This window comes from Alligator mississippiensis, chromosome 1 (assembly GCF_030867095.1).
Source record: "Alligator mississippiensis isolate rAllMis1 chromosome 1, rAllMis1, whole genome shotgun sequence".
In the NCBI taxonomy this organism is placed as follows: domain Eukaryota; kingdom Metazoa; phylum Chordata; order Crocodylia; family Alligatoridae; genus Alligator; species Alligator mississippiensis.
Window position 1 is genome coordinate 94,612,712 of NC_081824.1, and position 20,031 is coordinate 94,632,742.

Consider the following 20,031-nt stretch of genomic DNA (forward strand, 5'->3'; position numbering starts at 1 on the left):
AATTGAACAGAGGTTGGAGACAGTCAATTAATATGGGTTCCCTAAAGGGGTAGTCAGTGCCATACACTGGCTAAACCATTTGCACAGTTTAGAGACTATCTGCATTATGCACAAAAACCCCAAGCACTCTATGGTTTTGGGAATATACTCTTTGTAATAGAAAAGCATACCTCCAGTAAATCAATTTTCAACTTGTGGGGTCCACAGATTATGTTTAAGGCAGTGGTCTGCAACCTTTCTAAGCACAAGATCACTTTTAGAATTAAGGTGCAACCCAGGATCTACGTGAACTGCGCCCCCTGCCTGCCCGGCAGCAGGACACATGTTGTGTCCTACCACTCTTGGGGCAGCTGCAGCGGGGCTCAGGGTTCAAAGACTAGTGCAGCAGCAGCTACCTCTACCCCGCACAGAGATCAGGGGGGCATGTGCCCCCAGGCCTCTGCCAGGGTGTGTGCAACAGTGGGAACCCCCCTGCGCCCCTGGACAAGCCACCTGCGCTCCAATTGTCTCACCACCCAGCCTGGCCAGGGCCCCGCTCTATAGGGTTACCATATTTCTAGTACCAAAAAAAAGGACACCTGTGGGCGGGGGGGGATGTGCCAGTGAGGGGAGAAGGGGTACATGACTGAGGGGGCAGTGATATGTCTGTGCCCTCCCTCTGCCCCTCACTTCCCCCCACCCCTAGCACTGCCGGTGCCCCTCACTCCTGACCCGCAGCCTTTTCCCCCCCCCAGCCCTGCTGTTCATGCATTGCGTGCACACATGCACGCACACGCGTGAAGACAGACAAACAATCTGTGTCTCTAACCTGACAGCAGTTTGCTGGGTCCTGCTTGCAGATCACATGACCCCCAACAGCCAGTCACCTTGACCACTGCTCCCAGCTCTAAGCAGCCAGCCTGGGAAAGCAGAGGCAAAGCAAAAACCTAGACATTTGCTAGCATTTCAGAAACCTGCCTGGACATGAGGACAGGGCCAAAAAAGAGGACATGTCTGGGAAAACCAGAATGTATGATAAGCCTACAAGTGCTCCCCCAGGCTGAGATTGACTGTCAGAGGCTCCATGATCAACCAGTCTATTGCGATCTACTGGTTGATAACTACTGGTCTAAGAGGTCCACAAAATATGACTATGATCGATCAAAAGTATGTGAATACCCACACTTACAATTCAAACGTGTCTATACCTTCATTCAAAATGTTTTAGCAGTCCATATATAAAAAAAGGTTGAAAATCATGTCTCTAGTATAAAACACTCCAACCCTAACCTAAACCACCATGAGGCACAGCAAATTACTAGACAATCTAAGTAAGAATGTAGATTTTAGAATTCTTATAGGAGGTATCCTTTAAGCAGAAAGCTCTGGCTAACTATAGATAATACGGTGCTTCCTTACAATGTAATTGCTCTGGAAATGTTTAACTGATCAGTGATCACAGTCAGTTAGCAAACTCTCTTTCTAGGGGGTGACTTTATAAGAGCTTTGTCTTCTATTCTGTCTCCATTTGTTGTTAGGAGGACCTATGTCTACTGTCTGGACTGGCAGACAGGATTTAGGCCCCAATTCAGCAAATTATTTAGGCTAAATACAGACGGTCAAAAAGCCTGAGGCTGACTCAGTTCAATCTTCACAGGCAAGTCTAAGCTGCATAAATTGAACCAGTAAGAAAGTGAACAGACATTCACTTTTGATTCCATAAATGCAGCCATCTGCCTGCATGGGTCCAGGCCAGAAGCTGGTGGGTCCTGGAGCAGACAGTTTGGACCAAGCCTAGCCTGCCCACCCTGTGAGGGGAGGTTTTCACGGAAGGTGCAAAGCATCCTGGGATGCTTTCAGTAAGCTGATTTATCCTAAATCGGTTAAGTCTGATACAGGGTTGTTGGTTGTAGCTGTGTTTTTTTCCAGCTGTTTAGTTGGTCTAACAGAGGATATCACATCTACCCAAAGAACCTTGCCTTGAGTCTGATACTACATCCATCCATCTTAAACCAGTTTCAACCAGTTTGGAAGCAGATTAGATGCACTGAACTTCTTTTATATTACAGGTTTGAACTGGTTTCCTATCACTTATACTGGTTTCTGTGTAACTTCTGTCCCTAGCTTTAAACAAGTATTTAACTTTATACCTTAAGACTTCAGAGCATTCATAAATTTCATAGATTTCATAGACATCAAGGCTGGAAGGGATCTAGCAAGATCATCAGGTCCAGCCCCCTGCCCAAAGGGCAGGTAGTCATCAGGGGTCAAATGATCCCAGCAAGATGGGCATCCAAGTGTTTCTTAAGAGCATGTGTTTCTCACATTAACAAATAAGATATGTCCAGTAGTCTTACTAGTAAAACCTTATCTGTAAGAAGCAAATTTAAGAGAATGATTTGTATTGCTAGGAGAGCTATAAAAGGTAAGTGTTAAGTAAAATTTATGCTGAAAACAGAAAACATTGAGTTACATTACCTTGCTTATGAGATCCTGGTTTTCTCTGATTAAAAAAAATCACAAATTCTCTTACGAAAAATCACAAAGTCTCTGACAAAACCCCCAAAATTTATTATTAAAATTAAAAGCCCCCTACAGCACCCCCCCCAACCCTGCTGGTGCCTTTCACTGCGCTAGTTTCCCCCCCCCCCACTTGTGCCTCTTGCCCCCCACCCACAGTCCTTGCCTTGCCCTCCAGCACTGGCCCCAAGTCTGCAGCTCCCTTCCCCCAATAGCAGGTAGCTGCAGCAGAAGCAGCATGGAACTGGTTCCCCCACTGCTGCTGCCTGCTCAGGTGTGGGTGGGGCCAGCTCCTTGCTCCCCACGGCCACGAACTGCAACCCCCCAGCCCTGCCAGAGGGGCCCCCAGCCCCCTGCAAGCCCCACTTACCTCAGTCTCATGAGAAGAGTGAGACTGAACTGAGCCAAGCGGAGCTGTGGCTGACTGAGAGTCTCAGGCCCTCCCCTCCCCCTCCCCCTCCCCCTCTCCCTCTGGGCAGGGCTAGGGTTTCCTGCCCTGTTTACAAACAGCTTTTGCAGGCTGGAGCTCAACCAGTCTGCAAAGCTGTTTGCAAAAGCAGGAAATCCACGGGTTTCTTTGCTAAAAGGAGAAATCTGCATTTTCTCTGATTTAAAAAAAAAAAAAAAAAGGGAAATCTGTAGTTTTCTTTGTTTTTCCTTGGGAAATGGAAAACCTGGATCCCTGCTTATAAAACCTTTCTGGCAAAGTTTAAATAAGGAAGATCTTAGCATCTTAATTTTAAAGGGTACTTGCTACTGGTCTGTTCCCAAATATCAGTGCTGGGTATGTAGATAGATAAGGCAAACACAATAGTTTTATCAACAGTGGTGAAATCAAGTATGCCCATGTATTAGTTTCCTTTTTCCCAAAAGTTGATTACATAAACAAGAATCTTTTCAGATGAAAACATAGTATTAGCCATAAAATTGCTTTACAAAGCAATGGGGTAGGTAGTACAGATTAGTAGATGCAAAAAAGAACAATTATTATGCAGTGAGCGCTGGCTGTCGCAAAGATTTATAATTTATAACTTTTTTCATTGAATAATGTTAGTCGATTGTCTTTTTTCTGTCTCTAAAGAATAGTATTAATAAAATCTGTTAAGTGAATTATTTTTATAAACACTCATTACTCTTATTGAATATATTATAGTAAGTCTCTGTAAAAAACTTAATTTGCAAAGTTTAAAATGAGTCCAGATTTAGTTTACAAAAATCTTGCTTCACAGAATGCAAATGAGAAATGTTCATGCTATTGTTGCTTTCACTTCTCAGTTTTACTTGTTGTTCAAAGAAAAATGCATGTTTTTGCATTCCATAATAGTGACCTCTTGTGGTATAAATGTGTCTTTGTTTCATAAGGTTCTTTTTAAGTACTAAAGGAAGTGATATCTAAATGTAAGTAGCATTTTGTATGTAGGGACAAAATAATTACTTACGAAATCATGAAAAGATACTGAGTTATTAATTGGAGAGCATACTGATCTCATATTAACAGTGTTTGGAGAAAGAAGCATTTTGGTTATTTATCCTATAGTAGATTTTTTGTCTCTGTTTCTTTCAGTAATCAGATTAAAAAATATGGCAGGGCTGCATCGTGTCCAAGCAACACTGACTGGGGTAAATCAGGAAACCAAGAAGGTATAACATATGCCATTTTAAAATCTTTCACCTACTCATTTTTCTTTTTTGTATATGCTGACTTGAAGAATGAACAAATAAATCGTCCAACTTAAGTTTTTCCCCAGGTTTTCTTTTCTTTGCTCTCAGTGGGATAGTGGGTTTTTTCAATTGTTAAAAACATTGTGGATCTAAAAGGACAATATTGGAGATTTAGTAGCTTAATTTTCAGAGACATTGAATAGGACTTCCTAACACTTTGTCATTTACAAATGCTAACTTTTCTGTTTGGTCTTGAGAATTTACCAGTGCTATGTAAAGATTTTAATACCTAGGACAGAGCCTCAGGTGTTTGAAATTGATATACTCCTACTGAGGTTAATGGACCTATGCAAAGGATACAGCTTTTTCCCGTTGTGGGTTCATTCCGTTTATATAACAGATTCTTATTATAGTTAAGAATCTGATTGATAATCCTACAGCTGCTGCTTTGCTGCTAAAGTTATATATATTTTTAATTGATTATAAGTTTGGTCATGGAAAACTGTAGGTACCACCTGTGAGGTAATCGGCACCTACAATTTTTGTTAACTTCAAATGTACTTGACAGCGCTCAAGGTTTTATAGGAGATGGTCAATGCTTTCTAGGTTCATGTTTTATATATGCACAGGTGTCTTAATTTGCACCATTAAAGAGGCTGTGTGGATTACTAGGGCTTTTTTATTTGTAATGTAAATTAAGCATGTAATGACCTTTATCTTTACAAAAGAAACCATTTTTTATCTATGTTAGGTGAAATACGTGGTTGATCTTTAAATAGCTGTATGTTGTGGAATACCAGTATAAATTCAGAAGTACATTTCCTTCAATTTATGTGCAAAAATATTCAAATGAGATATCAACATTTTTCAAGTATGATTTTATCTGTACACTTTTAACCACAGTTTTTAAGAGAAGAGCTACACTATCTTAAGTTTGGTATATTTGTGGCCTGTGGGTATTCTGTAAAGAGGCTAAAAGATAATAAGGTAGGACTCAGCTTTTTAAAGCTTGGTGTTGCTAAGGCTCTGGTATTTATATGCTAAAAACAGCAACCAATAAACATAGGCCTATTAATAATATAATTTTTTGTGACCAGAATGCAAAGCTGTGGTTGAGGCCTATGAACCAGTTGAGACAGCAGAATCTTCACCATGCTGAACTTTTTGCTTTAAGTATCTGTTTCCTGTTGAATCATAATTTGCACAGTTGAAAAATACAGGATCAACTACAGTATTTTGACTTCAGCTACTCATTTTCACCAAGTTTCTTAAAAAAAACAAAACAAAACTTCCCAAGTTTGCAAAGTGCAAAGCTTTATTGTCCTATTCTTCAGCATCACAACATTAGATGCTTCTAATTTTGTTCTGGGATTTAATATTACATATTACAAGCTGCGTGTTCGAGGTTACAAGAATTATCTTGGAAACAAAAAAAGAAAAATTGTGGCTATCACAATTGGTGTATTATTCTGATGTACCTGAGTGATTTTAAAAATCTTTCTCTTCACTCTAATGAAAGCTGAATAGTCCAGTTTTAGGTTGACAGTATATTTTGGTTTTGTATGAACTTTGGCAAAAAACTACACAAATGAGTAATCCTGTTCGTTGAGATTTCTCAGGTGGATAAAGGTATGAGTGTGCATGGTTACTAGAAGGCCTTAGCATGAACTTAAGGCATGATATGTGAGAATCGTTAAGGGAAAGCAGGCAATCTTATTTGCATGCAGATGCTGTGGCAGGAAGCAGAAATATGAACTTTTAACATTTCATCTGGGCTCCCTTACATTATCCAGAGTAGAGACTTCTTTCTCTTTGTTGCAAATTCTGGTGGAGAATTTTATTAAATAAACTCTTGATTGGTAGGAACCCAAGCAAAACTATCTGGTCATTTCATTTAGGAAATGTAAAAGGTCTGCAAAGGAAATAATTTTATACAAATCCTACAAGACTTTTACTGTCCAGTCTTTTTCCCAGGGAGCAGCAACTATTTTATATAATCCCTTGAAATAGATATTCTGAATAGATTTTTCAATGGGTATATCTTAAAGAAAGTCACAGTTTACAAAGTACAGAAAAAACTGGATTTTTCAAAGTATATCAGAGATGAACTTTTATCCTTATTTCACCCCTCCAAATAATTCTTAACGCACGTGGTGACTTATGGGTCAAAAGACTGTTCTGAGGAAGAGATCTTAATTTTTATGTTTTCATTAGAGGACACATTGTGTGTGTAAAATAATTGCTATGCTAAGATTTATATAGTGAAGGAGCTGGACAAACTGTTATGTAAGTTTGCACCTAATGTTATTAACCAGTGTTTCTAATCGGTGTACTACTGTCTTAATGAATGGTATACATACTCTAGCATTCACAATTCTTTTCTTTTTATTCAGCAGTCATGTATGAATTTTGTTCCCAGTCATTTATTTAAAAAAAATGAATACTGAAAGTAATCTTATGTAAATGTTATTATAATAAGATAGATTCAGTGATTAAATAAAGCTTAGAGATAAAATCAATGGGTTTATAACATAGCTTAAATGATCTTTGAACACTGTTCAGTAATATTCCAGAAGATTTGCAAGAGACAATGACTCACACTCCTTGTTGCATACAGTTTCTGACCATCAGAGTGTAGGGAGGTTGCTGGGAGTGAGCTGATTTTTTCAGATCTGTTTGATGCCAGCTCTAAGAGACTGTCCACCAGGTGAGAATAGCAAAAGTATACATCAGCATTCAAGCTACATCCTTTTCCATTCTCTCTGAACGTTCCCTATTCAAGGGCCATTAGAAGGGAGCGATAGAAACCATCTCTATGCAACTGATCCAAAACCCATTGTCAAAAGAAAAGTTCCCATTGATTGCAGGTACTGTGCCGGCTAAGGATTCTCGTATACTAGCAGTGATCTGACCTGGTATGGAATCTGTTTGGTCGTATTCCTCCAGAGAATGGATCAAATTTAAGAATATTTTATAATTATTACTACAAGGAGACAAAATACTTTGTTTGAAAATTCTCAGAATTTTAAAATATACCATTAACTAAAAGAATATGCTAAATATCTTGAAACTGAATAGTAAGAACACATATGAACATTTTGTCTTCCCCAAATTGCCTATTTCTGTTTAATAAACATTCACTCTGAACCTTTCCTATTGTTGTGAAAGCAAACTGATCATTGCCTTAAAAAATACTACTGGGGGAGGTAGGAGTGAGTTCCTCACAAGTGCCTGAAGGGATTTGGGAGCATGATTTAAAATTATAGTCAATGAGATTCGTATTTCTAAGTCCCCTAGGTGATTTTGAAAATCTCTCCCTCAGTTTTTCAGCAGGCCAGAAAGTAACTATACCATTAGAAAAGAACTGCTCCACTAATAAGCTAATAAAATTACTAATGATAACCAAAACTTTGCAGTGCTGCTAAGCTTCATTGGCTCAAAGACTTTTCAGATTATTCATTACCTTGTATCCCTAGCCAAACCCTGTAACAAGTCATACCACAAGATCCTCAAATTGCTAAAAAATCACTTTTAGTGATTAGTCATACCAACTGCTGAAACTTCCTTAGCCTGGCAAAGGGTTTTTTGAACCTGAAAGCTTGCTTAAAAATTGTTTTCCAACTACTTAAGTTGGTTTAATAAAAGATATCAGATTCACCCAAAGAACCTTGTCTGCCTATGTCCTTAGACCAACACGGCTACAACCTACACCCCTAAAAATCACTTTGCACTCCTATCTGAAACCATGCACCAGTTTCATAGTTGAAACCATGCATTTCAACTAACAAAATCAGTTGCCAGAGGAAGGAATTGCTGCATAGATAGCAGTCTTGTGTTAATTGTCTGAGAACTGTAATTTTGACATCAGCCTTGGGTCTCTTAAAGATCATCTTGCATATGGGGTTTGAGACAAAGCCCTACAATGCAGACTTCTTACAAAGAATAACTTAATGTTTGCCATGGCTCTATAAGAATTCCTTGCATATGAAGCTGCTTCACTCCATTCAAGGGAAATCTAAGCATCCAGTCAGCAGTGCCTATGTGGTCAACTGAACAATGGTGGGGCCACAGGGGTCCCTCCACCAATCGGCAGCAGGAGGCAAAAAACATAGCATGTTTAAAACCGTGGTTTTCACCTCCCCACCTATCAGGGATGAGCTGCAGAGCCCTTCCATCAATCAGCAGCAGGGGGACATGCGGGAGAAACTGCGAGATTAAAGGAGCTGCCGTACAGTACACTTTTGGTGTGAATTCCAGTGATCCTTCCCTATGAGGGCCAGCCTGTGTCATTTACATTGGATCTGAGTCTGGCTCCAGTTTGACATGTTGCCTTCACCCTTCATCCAAAACTTTGACACAAAGATTGATTGACTTGCTTCTAAGGTATCTTATTCCACAAACTTAAATCCAACATGGGTTTCTTACATTGTACCGACCATGAAGCCAAACATTGATATTTGATTATGTGCTGACTACAGGTGTACTATTAAAAAGGCACTACAGAAATACCCATACCAGATTTCAGCAATAAACCACCTCCTTACCACTTTTGCTAGAGGGAAGGTTTTCCTAAATTAGATTTGGCCCAAACATATCAACAACTCCTTATGGATGATCAAACCAATGATGCACAGAAAATCATTACCCATAATGGGAGCCTTTTGAGCTAAGTGCTTACAATTTGGAATAAACATTGCACCAGGAGTTTTTCCAAAGGTTATGGATAACCAATTTGAAGGTCATAAGGGGATAATGCCATATTTTGATGACGTCCTCACTGGAGCAGGGTCCATGTCGGAATTAGTTTTCCGACTGTGAGAAGCGTTATACTGTATCTCCAATGCTGGTCTGAAACTCAAGAAAGAGCAAATGTGCTTTTGGAGTAACCAGTGTGGAGTTCCTGGGGTTCCAAGTTGATGTAACCAGAATTCATCCAATGGGTGCAAAGGTAGAAGCTATTCATAAGGTTCCAACACCTAAGAATAAGCCAAAACTGCAAATGTTCCTGAGTCTGCTTAATTTCTACCATTCTTTCCTAAAAAACAAGGCTACAGTTGCTGAGCTTTTGCATTATTTTGGATAAAGATGCTGCATGGAAATGGATTAAACTACATAACCAGGCTTTCAATGATGTGAAGCAATTGCTGTCATCTGACAGTATGGTAGTTCTTTATGACATGGAGAAAACACTTCTGCTTACTTGCAGTATTTCACCATATGGAGTAGGAGCTTTCTTTAACCACCTGCAGAAAAATGGATGTAAAGCTCCCATTGCCTACCTTTCATGAACTATGAATAAAACTGAGACGAATTATGTCCAAATACATAGAGAAGCTCTTATAGTCATAACTGGGATTAAGAAATCCCGTGACTGTATATGGCCACAGATTCACAACTGTGGCAGATCATAAACTGTTGCTAGGGTTATTCACCAAGAATGGACCAAGAATCATTTCACCACATATGCCTCATTGGTCCTTATTTTAAATGCAAGTTACTGTGAATTTCAACGTTGCCGTGGAGTGTCAATAGCTAATGAAGATGCATTGAGTTGTGTACCATTATCGTGTTCTGAATTCACTGTTCCTTCTCTCTCTGAAGTTTTGATGCTAGAATCCTCCTCTCCAGGTAGATGCCATTGCTCTGTTACACAATATCTGCACCATTCTACCTGTCAGCAAATGGCCAAACCAAACAGATGGTCCAAACTACTATGATGCCTTGAAGTAAATTGTTGATGGTGACTGGAACCAACAATTAGCTAATTTCTTACACAGTAGGTTGTAACTCCATGTGCTACTACGCGTCATGGCCCTGCAGAAGTGGAACTACTATCGCCAGCTGAAAACTTGCTTGTATTGGCTCCACCAAGGTGTGGTAGCTGAATACCAGATAAGGCAAGAAATCCAGTTCTCCAAGAAACCCTGATGTTTCACCTGTAAGGAGCTTTGAATCAGACGAACCTGTATACATCCAAATGTATGCAACTTGGCCACAGTGGATGCCTGCATCAGTCCTTGGGGCTACAGGTCCAGTATCATTTAAGACCCAGACATCAGATGGAAAGACACTTTGCAGTCATGTTGACCACATGCAGGGTCAAGTCTCGGACAATGTGACCTCTGCAACACCAGAAGGCATTGCAGCACTAGTGGAAACAATTCTGACAAGTGCAGCAGCTGCTGTTTCAGACCCATCAACACTTCCAGTTGCTGAAGCTACTTTAGTAGAGCCAAAGCAACCTACTTCTGTTGCTAGTGGAAATTCTGTTACTTCTGAAGAGGGCCACGCAAAACAGGTCACCATCCAGTCCAAATGTTTACAGGACTACTGGACATTATTTAGTGGGGAGAGGTATTGTGTATTGAGTGTGTCTATGTAAGTTCTGCCCTCTTAGCTGCAGAGGCCAGTGCCCCAATCGCAGTATCTTGTTTTCCTGTTTATTATGCTTTTACCATATAGTATTAGGAAGTTGTTTGCTGTTAATAAGGATAGGCATCTATACATGTGCTCGGCGGGAAAGGGGGGACATGGACTTTATTTAGAGTGGCTCTGAGCGCCGCTCTAATTAAAGCACCTGGAGCATCTCGCATGTCAGCGTCCCCATGCCCCCATGCTTCAAAATGGCGGTGTTCCTCAAAGACGTCTTGGGACCCATCCTGCTTGTCATTTTCATTAGTAACATTAGTGCATGAGCTAGTGAATACTTATACAATTTGGAGATAACACAAAGATGAGGGATATTGCTGGTGTGGAGGAGATTCGATTATTTCACAGAAAGAATTAGAATACCTTCTGGAGTGGAGCAGTAGAAATAGTATGAAGTTAAATACTGTAAAGTACAAAGTCATGCACTTAGGGGCTAAGTACTAGAACTTTGGCTGTAAGAGGGTACAGTCGTGGACTGGAGGCAAAAAAAGAGAATGACGCAGGTATACAGGTTGATTGTAGGACAACCATACATCATCAACATGAAGCAGCCATAACAAGGCTAATGCAGTTGTACCATGTATTAAGGGGGGCTTACTTAGCAGAGACAAGAGCAAGTATCGGTAGACAGTTTTGGTAACTTTTGGAGAAAGATTCAACTGGAACATATGTAAGGGAAGGTTACTAGGATAGGTAAGGAAATGGAGATGAGAATAAAAGGTTGGTTTGTTTAGTTTAGCAAAATGAAGGATGAGAGCAGATATGATTATGTTGTATAAATATTTAAACGGTAAATTTATCAGGAAGGGAGAACAACTATTTAAGTTAAAGAACAATATTGCTACAATATAAAATGGCTACCAATTGGTAATGAACACATTGAGTTTTGAGATTAAAATAAGCTTTGTAATTATTAGAGGAATTACTTTTTTCAGGAGATCCTTGCAAAAATTAGTGCAGGTAAAGAATCTGAAGACTGCAAGACAGAGATTGACAATTTAGGGAAGGGATAGCATAAAAGAACAGTGGTGTTCATGGATCACTAGCCAAACAGTGTGATGTATGTTTTTAAATATTTGCTAGGGTTGAAAGGTAAGTATTTTTGCTTAGAAGGACAGGCAGGTAGCATGGAAGGACTGAAAACAGGGCACTGATAGAAAGTGAAAGGGAACATTTTGAGCAGCGTCTTTGTTGGAAAAAGAGACCTATCTGTGAGAGAGGAAGCTTATTACAGTTTGATTCCTACTGTGTTCTGGAAACCATGACTGGGTATGAACAGGCTTTCATTTCCACTGCTAGAAATATTTTCAGGAAAGGGAGCAGTATAGGTGTTCATTCTGCAGCCATCCTGTCTCCCCTGCTCTACACATTGTCCTCAGGCTGGGGTAATGCCAGTTTGGGGAAGGTGTAGGAAGCAGTGACTTTTCCAGTCCTCCCATTCCTAGGGGGAGTGGAGTGGCAGGGAAAGACTTCCCTTGCTTCTCCAAACTGGTGACATTCTTCCCAGTCATGGAGAAGTTGAGCAGTACAGCCATTTGTTCTGGCAGGAGAGAATCTGTCACTTAAGAGAGATTCCATGTGTGAACCTGGAAATTTTTTCTCCTGGAGGAGGCATGCTTCCTCCAGGAGAAAGTGAATTAATCTATGCGTGCATTTTCTACTAAGAGAGCAGTGATTCTCCTGGAAGGAACATAAGCCCTGTGCATGGCGTTTGTGTGCATTCTTTTTAGATAAGCAGAATTCCATCAAAGAAATACCTAACGATTTGTCCACCAGCAGAAACAACCCACAAGACCCAGAATATTGACTACCCACTCAAGCCTAAAACTACTGTCCCCTCTGTTGAGTGATCTGATCAGATAAGTACAGATAAGGCTATGTAAACCCTTTGTGTGTGTGTGTGTGTGTGTGTGTGTGTGTGTGTGTGTGTGTTGTGTTTATTCCTAATCAAAATTATTCTGCCAGATTTTGTGCAGCAATCTGAAGAGTGAAATTTTTGAGTTAGGATGAAAATTTTTTCTTTTTTCAGTCCTGCTTCAGAAATATATCTTTCTACTCAAAGAAGACCTGAGGCTATATTCATATAATAAGCTACTTACATACTACATTTTTTTAGAAATTGAATGAATAGATATATATATTTTAAGCCCAGAAGAACCAATTATGACCATCTATCTTAATTTGCATAATACATGCAATAGAATTTCAACCAGTACCTCCTGTATCAGGTCTTAAACTTAATCATTAGCATGTGTTGGAATTAAAGTTATACCTTTTAGAAAGATATCAAAATTAATTAATTTTGAGAAAGTTTTAAATAAAAATACATATTTGGGATGAAGTGGACTTTTCAGAAGCTAGTGAAATGGAGCACTATCATAGTTAACCTGATTTAATAAAATATTTCTGACTTTATATTCATGCTGCAGTTAAATCGTCTTCCTAATGTATTCTCTTAAATGTACTTTGAAGGTTTGAAGGATGACTCAAAAGTAAATGAATCGGAAGAGGAAGAAAACTATTGGAATGTAAAGATTTTACCAATTTTATGTGAATTAGAGAGTGGTAAGTAAGGCTTCTTGGATAATTCAATAATAGTGAGTACATATTTTACAATATTTCTGAAGTAGAGGTTAGAACAGAAGAGTACTACTGACACTTATTCTTATGAGTTAACAGTCATTAGGTAAGTTATTCCTAAAGGTGTTCATATGTTCAGTAACTTATCAACATAAAAAAGATTTGTCTCAGAACTGCCCTAGGTCTAACCCCAAGAAACCCAAATGGGGTTCCTCTGTGTGACTGTTGTCTATGATTATCTGAAGAGAAATGTGCTGCAACAGGCTTATTCTTTTACACGTAGCCATAGTCCGTGGCCTAGGCTGGAACTGGACTGTGAGGCTCCTTACAGGCCAGAACCAGGGGGCAAGGAGCAGTGGCATCAGTGGCAGTGGGGAGCATCAGTGGCCAGTAGACTGGTGGGCCAGATGTATCTTCGCTGTGGATGGGATCCTGCCTGAGGGCTGTATGTTTGACACCCCTGGTTTATAGAGAACAGACAAAGGGTTAAGGGCCTGAATTAAATTTATAAGGGAGCAAATCGGAATTAAAGCTTCCACTGGAGTATGACTCATAGTTGTAAATTTTGGGTGTCTTGGAAAGCTTTGTAATGATCAGTAATGTTGGTACAAAATAGTAGTTGAAAATGGGTTTGGAAGGCTTAACCTTGAATTTTGTCACTTTTGTAGATGGAAGACAAGCTCTTAAAAATCTTAGTTTCCTTCCTTAATGGATTTTTATTAAATACAATGGTTTCCTTTGAGGTATATTTAGAAACCCTTGTTATCCTACACAGGCAGGTTACTGTACATTATTGGATATAAAATGCTGGAGAATCAGGATAATTTTTTTCACAAACTTTGCACAGATGCTAATGACCACATGAAGAACAAGGGAATGGAAAATGAAGCACAAAATGCTTAATTGTTTCATACGTGCAGGAATCATTCTAGGACGACTGCACACTTCATCAGCTGATTAATATGAAACATTGGTTAGAAAGCTTGAAAACTGCAGCCTAATTCCTTCTCTCCTTGCTGGAATTAGAGGGACTTCATTTAAATCAGTTAATTAGAAAGATGCAGAGGGTAGGATGACATTGCAATACAAGCTAAAGATTTTTTAAAGATGGAGTGGAACCTATAGTCTCACGTGGTAGAGCAAGGACAAGGACACATTTTGTATTTTCTTAATTTTTAACTTCAACATTTGAAACGTAATACCTTAACTTTTCCTTTTTAAAAAATTATTCTTCAGTCTGTTCCCACCAGTCAATTGAATACATTGCTACAAACCATTGATAATAACAGTCTTGCTGTTTCTTGACTATTCATGTTGATTAAAGCTAGAATAATGGAATCAACCCCTTCTGCAGCTGCATGATGCACTTCCTTTATTTGGGCTCTTCACTGCACAATTACAGTATTTATTTGTACGCCAATATTAAAATTCTGTCATTTTAATTCCATGAGTGGATCTGTTGGTAATGCTAGTGTTTACTGTTGTAGGCAGCCATGTACTTTAAATTCTTTCAGCTAATCTTACACAAATTTATTGAAGAAATGTGTTTGGTTCTGCATGTTAATTCTAATATAATAAAAGCCTTACCATTTCTGTCTGTCTGTCCATATGTGCGGCCTAGAGCCTTAGGACAGACAGGCGGAGGTGGGGGCTGAGGCAGGCGGGGCCAGGCTGTTCTCCCCACTGTGGGGGACCAGCCATGTGGGGTCACACCCCACACCCCACATTGCATGCCACACTTGCCACCCCCCGACATGCCAGGAGCACCAAAACACAGGCGCGGGTTGCATGGCTGCCGGGTGCCGCGTGGGGAGCGTCCATGAGGGGCAACACCTGCCCTGCGGCCATGTGCTGCAGCCAGTGGGCACTGCCTGCATCCCCCTGCCCACTTCCCTCAGGGCTGCCTGCAGCTGTGCACCTGCCCCCCTGCGCCATGCCCCCTCTGTAGCTCACAGCAGAGGGGGGGGCCTGGCATGTGACTGCAGAGTGCCGTGCAGGGAGCAGGCATGGGGGGGTGTGCCTTGCCCCACGTGGTAAAGGCAATGGGCGCTGCCTGCACCTCATGTGCTCTTTCCCCACCCAGCACCCTGCAGCCACGCACCGTGTGTGCCCTGCTGCCCACAACTGGCAGGTACTCCTGGCACTGGGGGAGGAGCGTGGTGCGTGGCCTCAGGATGCTGTGAGGACAGGCCTGGGGGGCATGGGCAGCACCCACTGGCTGCAGCATGTGGCTGCAGGGCAGGGCACACCCCCCTGCCTGCACCCTGCGGCCACGCCCCCCCTGCACAGGGGGAACCTGCCTGAGCACATGGCTGCAGGGTGCTGCGCAGGAAGCCAGAGAGGGGAGTGTGCCCCACGTGAGGGGTGGCTGGGTGGGTGTGGCATGTGTGTGGATTGGTGTGTGTCAGGTGTGGGGGGGGTGCATGGGGCCGGACACGGAGCAGTGGGGGGGTTGCGTGTGGCCAGATACAGAGTGGTGGCAGTGCGTGTCAGTGCATGGTGGCACTCTGTCTCTGTTGCCCGCCCATCATTCTTGATGGGCACTTTGCTAGTATATTAATAAACAGGCTCTTTTTCAGAATATATATTTCTAGAAAACAGTTTCTGTTTGAAAGAAATCTGATTTTAATTCTGAAGTTATCAGCCGAGTTCCTGTGATTGGCATTCTGTTTTCATATGATTGTTACATGATCAAAACAAATACTTGCCTTTAGTGAGTAAAGCAGTATAGGCATTTGGACAAAAAACAGTTGTTGGGGGGTAAGCAAAAGAACATTTTATGGATTTTTTTTTCTCTGAGCTTCTTGACAAGCAGTGAAATGTAGCTATTGTTGAGCTATAACTTCCATTTTCACTTCTGTGACACTCCTGCTGCCCTGGCAGAAGTGGGAATAGGATGATGGCCTTGCTTCATCTCATGTCACAAGTGGAAGACTTTGTTCTATCTTGTATGTAGTTATTGTAGTTTTGCCTGTTCTTCCCAGGATCTACCTGAAGTGAGGCTGGCTCTGTGAAATTTCCCATCACCTACCAAAAGGCACAGAGGTTATAAAGAATTGATGCCAGTGGTCATCTTACATAAAGGAACATAAATGTTTTACAGTTATAACCCAAAGTAACTGACTGGGGAGTGTGTAAAATGCACACTAAGTAAGAAGTTCTAAAACTTCCTTAAATCTTTACATTAGCTATAAAATTGTATATAGAAAAACTTTTTAGCTTTGACATTTTCACAGCAAGTATGTCATGTTTTTTTCACTTGTAGACAAGTCACTATATGAACTGTAAAAGTTTGCAATGGAAAAATTGCCGAAGTCTTCCACTTACATGAAATGAATTCATGGTTTTTGTCCAATTCTTAATGGACAGCTACCCACAGGATAGATATTGTTGCCACAATTGTTACTGATTGTCTCAAGAGGGAGACCAAAGAGATAATCTTATGTTGTTACTTACCTAGACTAAAGTTGAAATGTATTGATGCGACACTGATACTGCAAGAGAGAGTCCCGTTTTGAGGGCAAAAGAGTGTATTGATTTAAATCAGAAAGTGGAAAGCCTCAATTTAATTAATTGATTTTTAATTGACTTCTTTGACTGTACTTCAGTTACTTTCTTTAAAAGAGGTGTATTTTCATTGTTTGGTTAAATTATTAAAGCATCCTGATGACAATTAAATAGAGATTTGGTACATTTCCTAGATTTCATGCATCTTTTTCATGTGCAGGAGGGTACACTGTAACTATCATTTATTTAAATAATTACATATATTGCTTAATATTGGCAGATTCATACTAATTTTGAATGTTAATATATTAAAAAATACTAAATGAGATATTGCTTATTTCCAGACAGTTCATTTCTATTCATGATTAATGTGTTTGCTTGACACCAGGATAGTAACTGGAATTTAACTGCATGCACAAAACAGCACATAACATTATTTTTATTAAACAGAACAGATTTTAAGTGTTTTAGATGCATAAACTTCTACAGAAATTTTCAAACAGAATTTAGCACAGTTCAGATAGGGAGAAGCTATAAAATAGAAGTATGAGACCACACAGGCAGGCTTAGCGTATGATGCCAGCGAGGTACATAATGGTGTTTCCTGTAATCAGAGGGTGAGCTACAGTACCTGTAATGACTTTCCCATCTCTTGCACCCAATAGTACATCTGCCTGCACCATTAGTCCTTTAATATAGTATAAAGCCTAGTGTGTATTATTTGACCTCGGAAGGTACCTGTTTTCCCTCTGATCTTTATATAGAAAAAGCATGCAACCTGTAACCCGATTTTTGATAGTCTTACAATTTCAGCATGTAACTTTTCATTTAAATGTTTTAAGAAATGTTAAACCTAAACATATTTTATATTAAATTCAAATGTCCTCTTAGGCTTATTAAAATTATTATAATCTAAACATAATCAGTGGTTTTATTTATTTTTAATCATAATTTTTTATTAAGTCTGGTGGCTAAGTAAAGCTCTCATGTATTTTCTTTGCTAGTCAACCACCTCTCCCAAATACTAAATTCATTGTAATAAAAAACAAACAAAAATTAAAATCTCAGTTTGTGTGGCTTATGGGGATTTTTAAAGTTATTTAGCAAATAAAATATACAAATCACCCCTTTATTTTTAAAAATATTGAAAATCACCTACCCGTCCAGTATGTTTACATAGGATAGTTTGGCAAGCCTCAAATATAGCATGACATTTCTTTAAAATTCTTTATAATTCTCTAGTAATATAGATTTGCTTGAGCTACCTGCTGTCCACATTGGTATTACAGTAGTATGTCTGTGTTGAGAAATGCAGTAGATACTCATAATGGCAGTATCTCAGGTAAGCTTATAGTGTACTTTATGTACCTTACTGATGTAGCCTGCAAGCAAAAAAGCAAAACAAAAGAAAACTAGTAATTCAGACACAAAATATTTAATTTTTAGAGAATAGATGTGGCCTTTTATTCTTTTTTATCAATGTGTATTTGTGTTCTTTTGAGGGTGTAGATTTTTTTTGGTAGTTTGCAGGTTTTCTTCTTTGTTGTTATTTTAGAAACAAAGCTCTATTTGAGCACATTTTGAGCCTCTTCTGTGTGTTCAGGATCTCGCCTATAAATTCAGACTTGAACCCCTAACAGCAGCTGGTATAGGATGTCCTTTGGGGTGGATTTGTAGCTAGAATAATGTTCCTCAGCTGTCCTTTTTTATTTATTTATTTATTTAGTTTTTGCCTGTAACATTTGGCAGAGCTCTTCAGTGAATCCATCGAGATTCTCCAAGGTTCATACCTGGTATCTGGTTAGTCTAATTATTAAAAGTAAAAATATGTTTCATTATCGTCTTATCTTCAAATAAGATGAGGTAAATGGATGTCATTGTTGGCTCTACGAATCACTTGGCTTAACAGGAGCGACTGTTTTTAAAACAACAACAACATCAAAATATGTTTTGTGGTCCAGCAAATGCTGTCAATACTTTTATTAACAGGCCAGAATCCTAAGAGATTTATTGGAAGATTTATTTTTTGTGCCATTATGCAAACATTTATCTGTATTTTGTCTGTAATGGTTAACTTTTACTTTCTCCACCCAAATAGAAGACAATATAGAAAAGCTCTGCCTTGCCTGTACCAGTCTCTATCAAGCCTTGGAAGAAGGACATATGCTAGGAAAGAGATTTAAAAGAAGAACTGTGCTTCTGAAGACATTATATAAGCTGGTTGACATTGGTTCAGACCCACTGTGCCTGAAATTGGCAAAAATTATTCTGGCTGTAAGTTTTGGGTTTTTTTTAAATACTAGTTTGTAACATGTTAGAATTCAATAATTAACATACCGTATCTGTGAATCATTTTTTTTGTATCAAATGTTACATTCTTTATTTTACTATTAGTAGCCTTCAATATGCTAAGAACCAACGACTAAACTTCAAAAATAAGTTACATTTTTAATAATACTTGATTTAAAGTATCTGAGGATGTGAAGTGATTTTAAAAGTGGGTAAATAAAATTGTTCCCATATGGGGACACTGAAGTACTCAGATTAAGTTATTTGTTAGAGGCCAGTTCATTTAGTCAGTGACAGATCCAGGAATAGTATCTCATTCTCTTGACTAATTATTATGTAGTATTTATTTATTTAAATATTATTCAGGGACCTCAACTGAGGTGGGTGCCCTATTATGTTATGCTCAAAATGGACGCATGGGCATGAAGAAAAATACACTTGGACTGTCTTGTAAAAGGAGCAGGTAATGATGCTCAGGAGCATGCAACAGGTGTTACGTGTGCATGAGCTTTTAGTGATACAATTGAGCTAAATTGCCCCAGCTTTAAATGCAGATGAAGCTGGGTTAAAGTTGGAACAGTTTTGCTACATCTCATAAAATCATAGAAAAGCAGGGCGGCTGAAAGGGACTTCCAGAGGTCATCTAGGCCAGCCCCCTTACATATGATCCCTAACTAAATGATCCTATGTAAATCCATTGTGTAACCTAACAGCAAAACTACCCGGTCAATCCTGATACAGCCACAAGACATAAGCACCCTAATTTGCTACAAGGAAAGCAAAGGAGACCACAATGGCCAATATTTTGCTGCTTCAGAGGTTGTTAAAAAAGTGTTTGAGACATCCAAGAGGGCCACATCTCTACTACAGAGGAAGGCAAAGCCTCCATACCAGTCTGACACAGGGAAAAAATCCTTCCTGACCCCAAGTATGGCAGTTGGAGTGGTAAGACCCTCTAGCCAGAAACTTTAAGTCCCAGCAGAAGCATTGGTTCACCCCAGTCAAAATCCCCAGTCTTGGCTCTAGCCAACACACAATGGTTCTTGAGGAAGGCAACCCAACCCC

At 39.6% G+C, this 20,031-nt stretch overlaps 1 protein-coding gene across 9 annotated transcripts in view; it reads left to right on the plus strand.

Moving 5' to 3' along the window:
• The window catches only part of ARMC2 (armadillo repeat containing 2), a 192,561-nt gene that overhangs the window by 55,953 nt on the left and 116,577 nt on the right, over positions 1 to 20,031 (plus strand). For all 9 annotated transcript variants that reach the window (XR_009463941.1, XM_059732709.1, XM_059732706.1 and 6 more), the window contains exons 6-8: positions 4,064 to 4,140; positions 13,063 to 13,155; positions 18,776 to 18,951. Coding sequence is in view for 8 of the 9 variants with exons in the window: in XM_059732709.1 (XP_059588692.1) it covers positions 4,064 to 4,140; positions 13,063 to 13,155; positions 18,776 to 18,951 (346 nt within the window). In the remaining variant the exon portion in view is untranslated. The remainder of the gene's footprint in view (positions 1 to 4,063; positions 4,141 to 13,062; positions 13,156 to 18,775; positions 18,952 to 20,031) is intronic.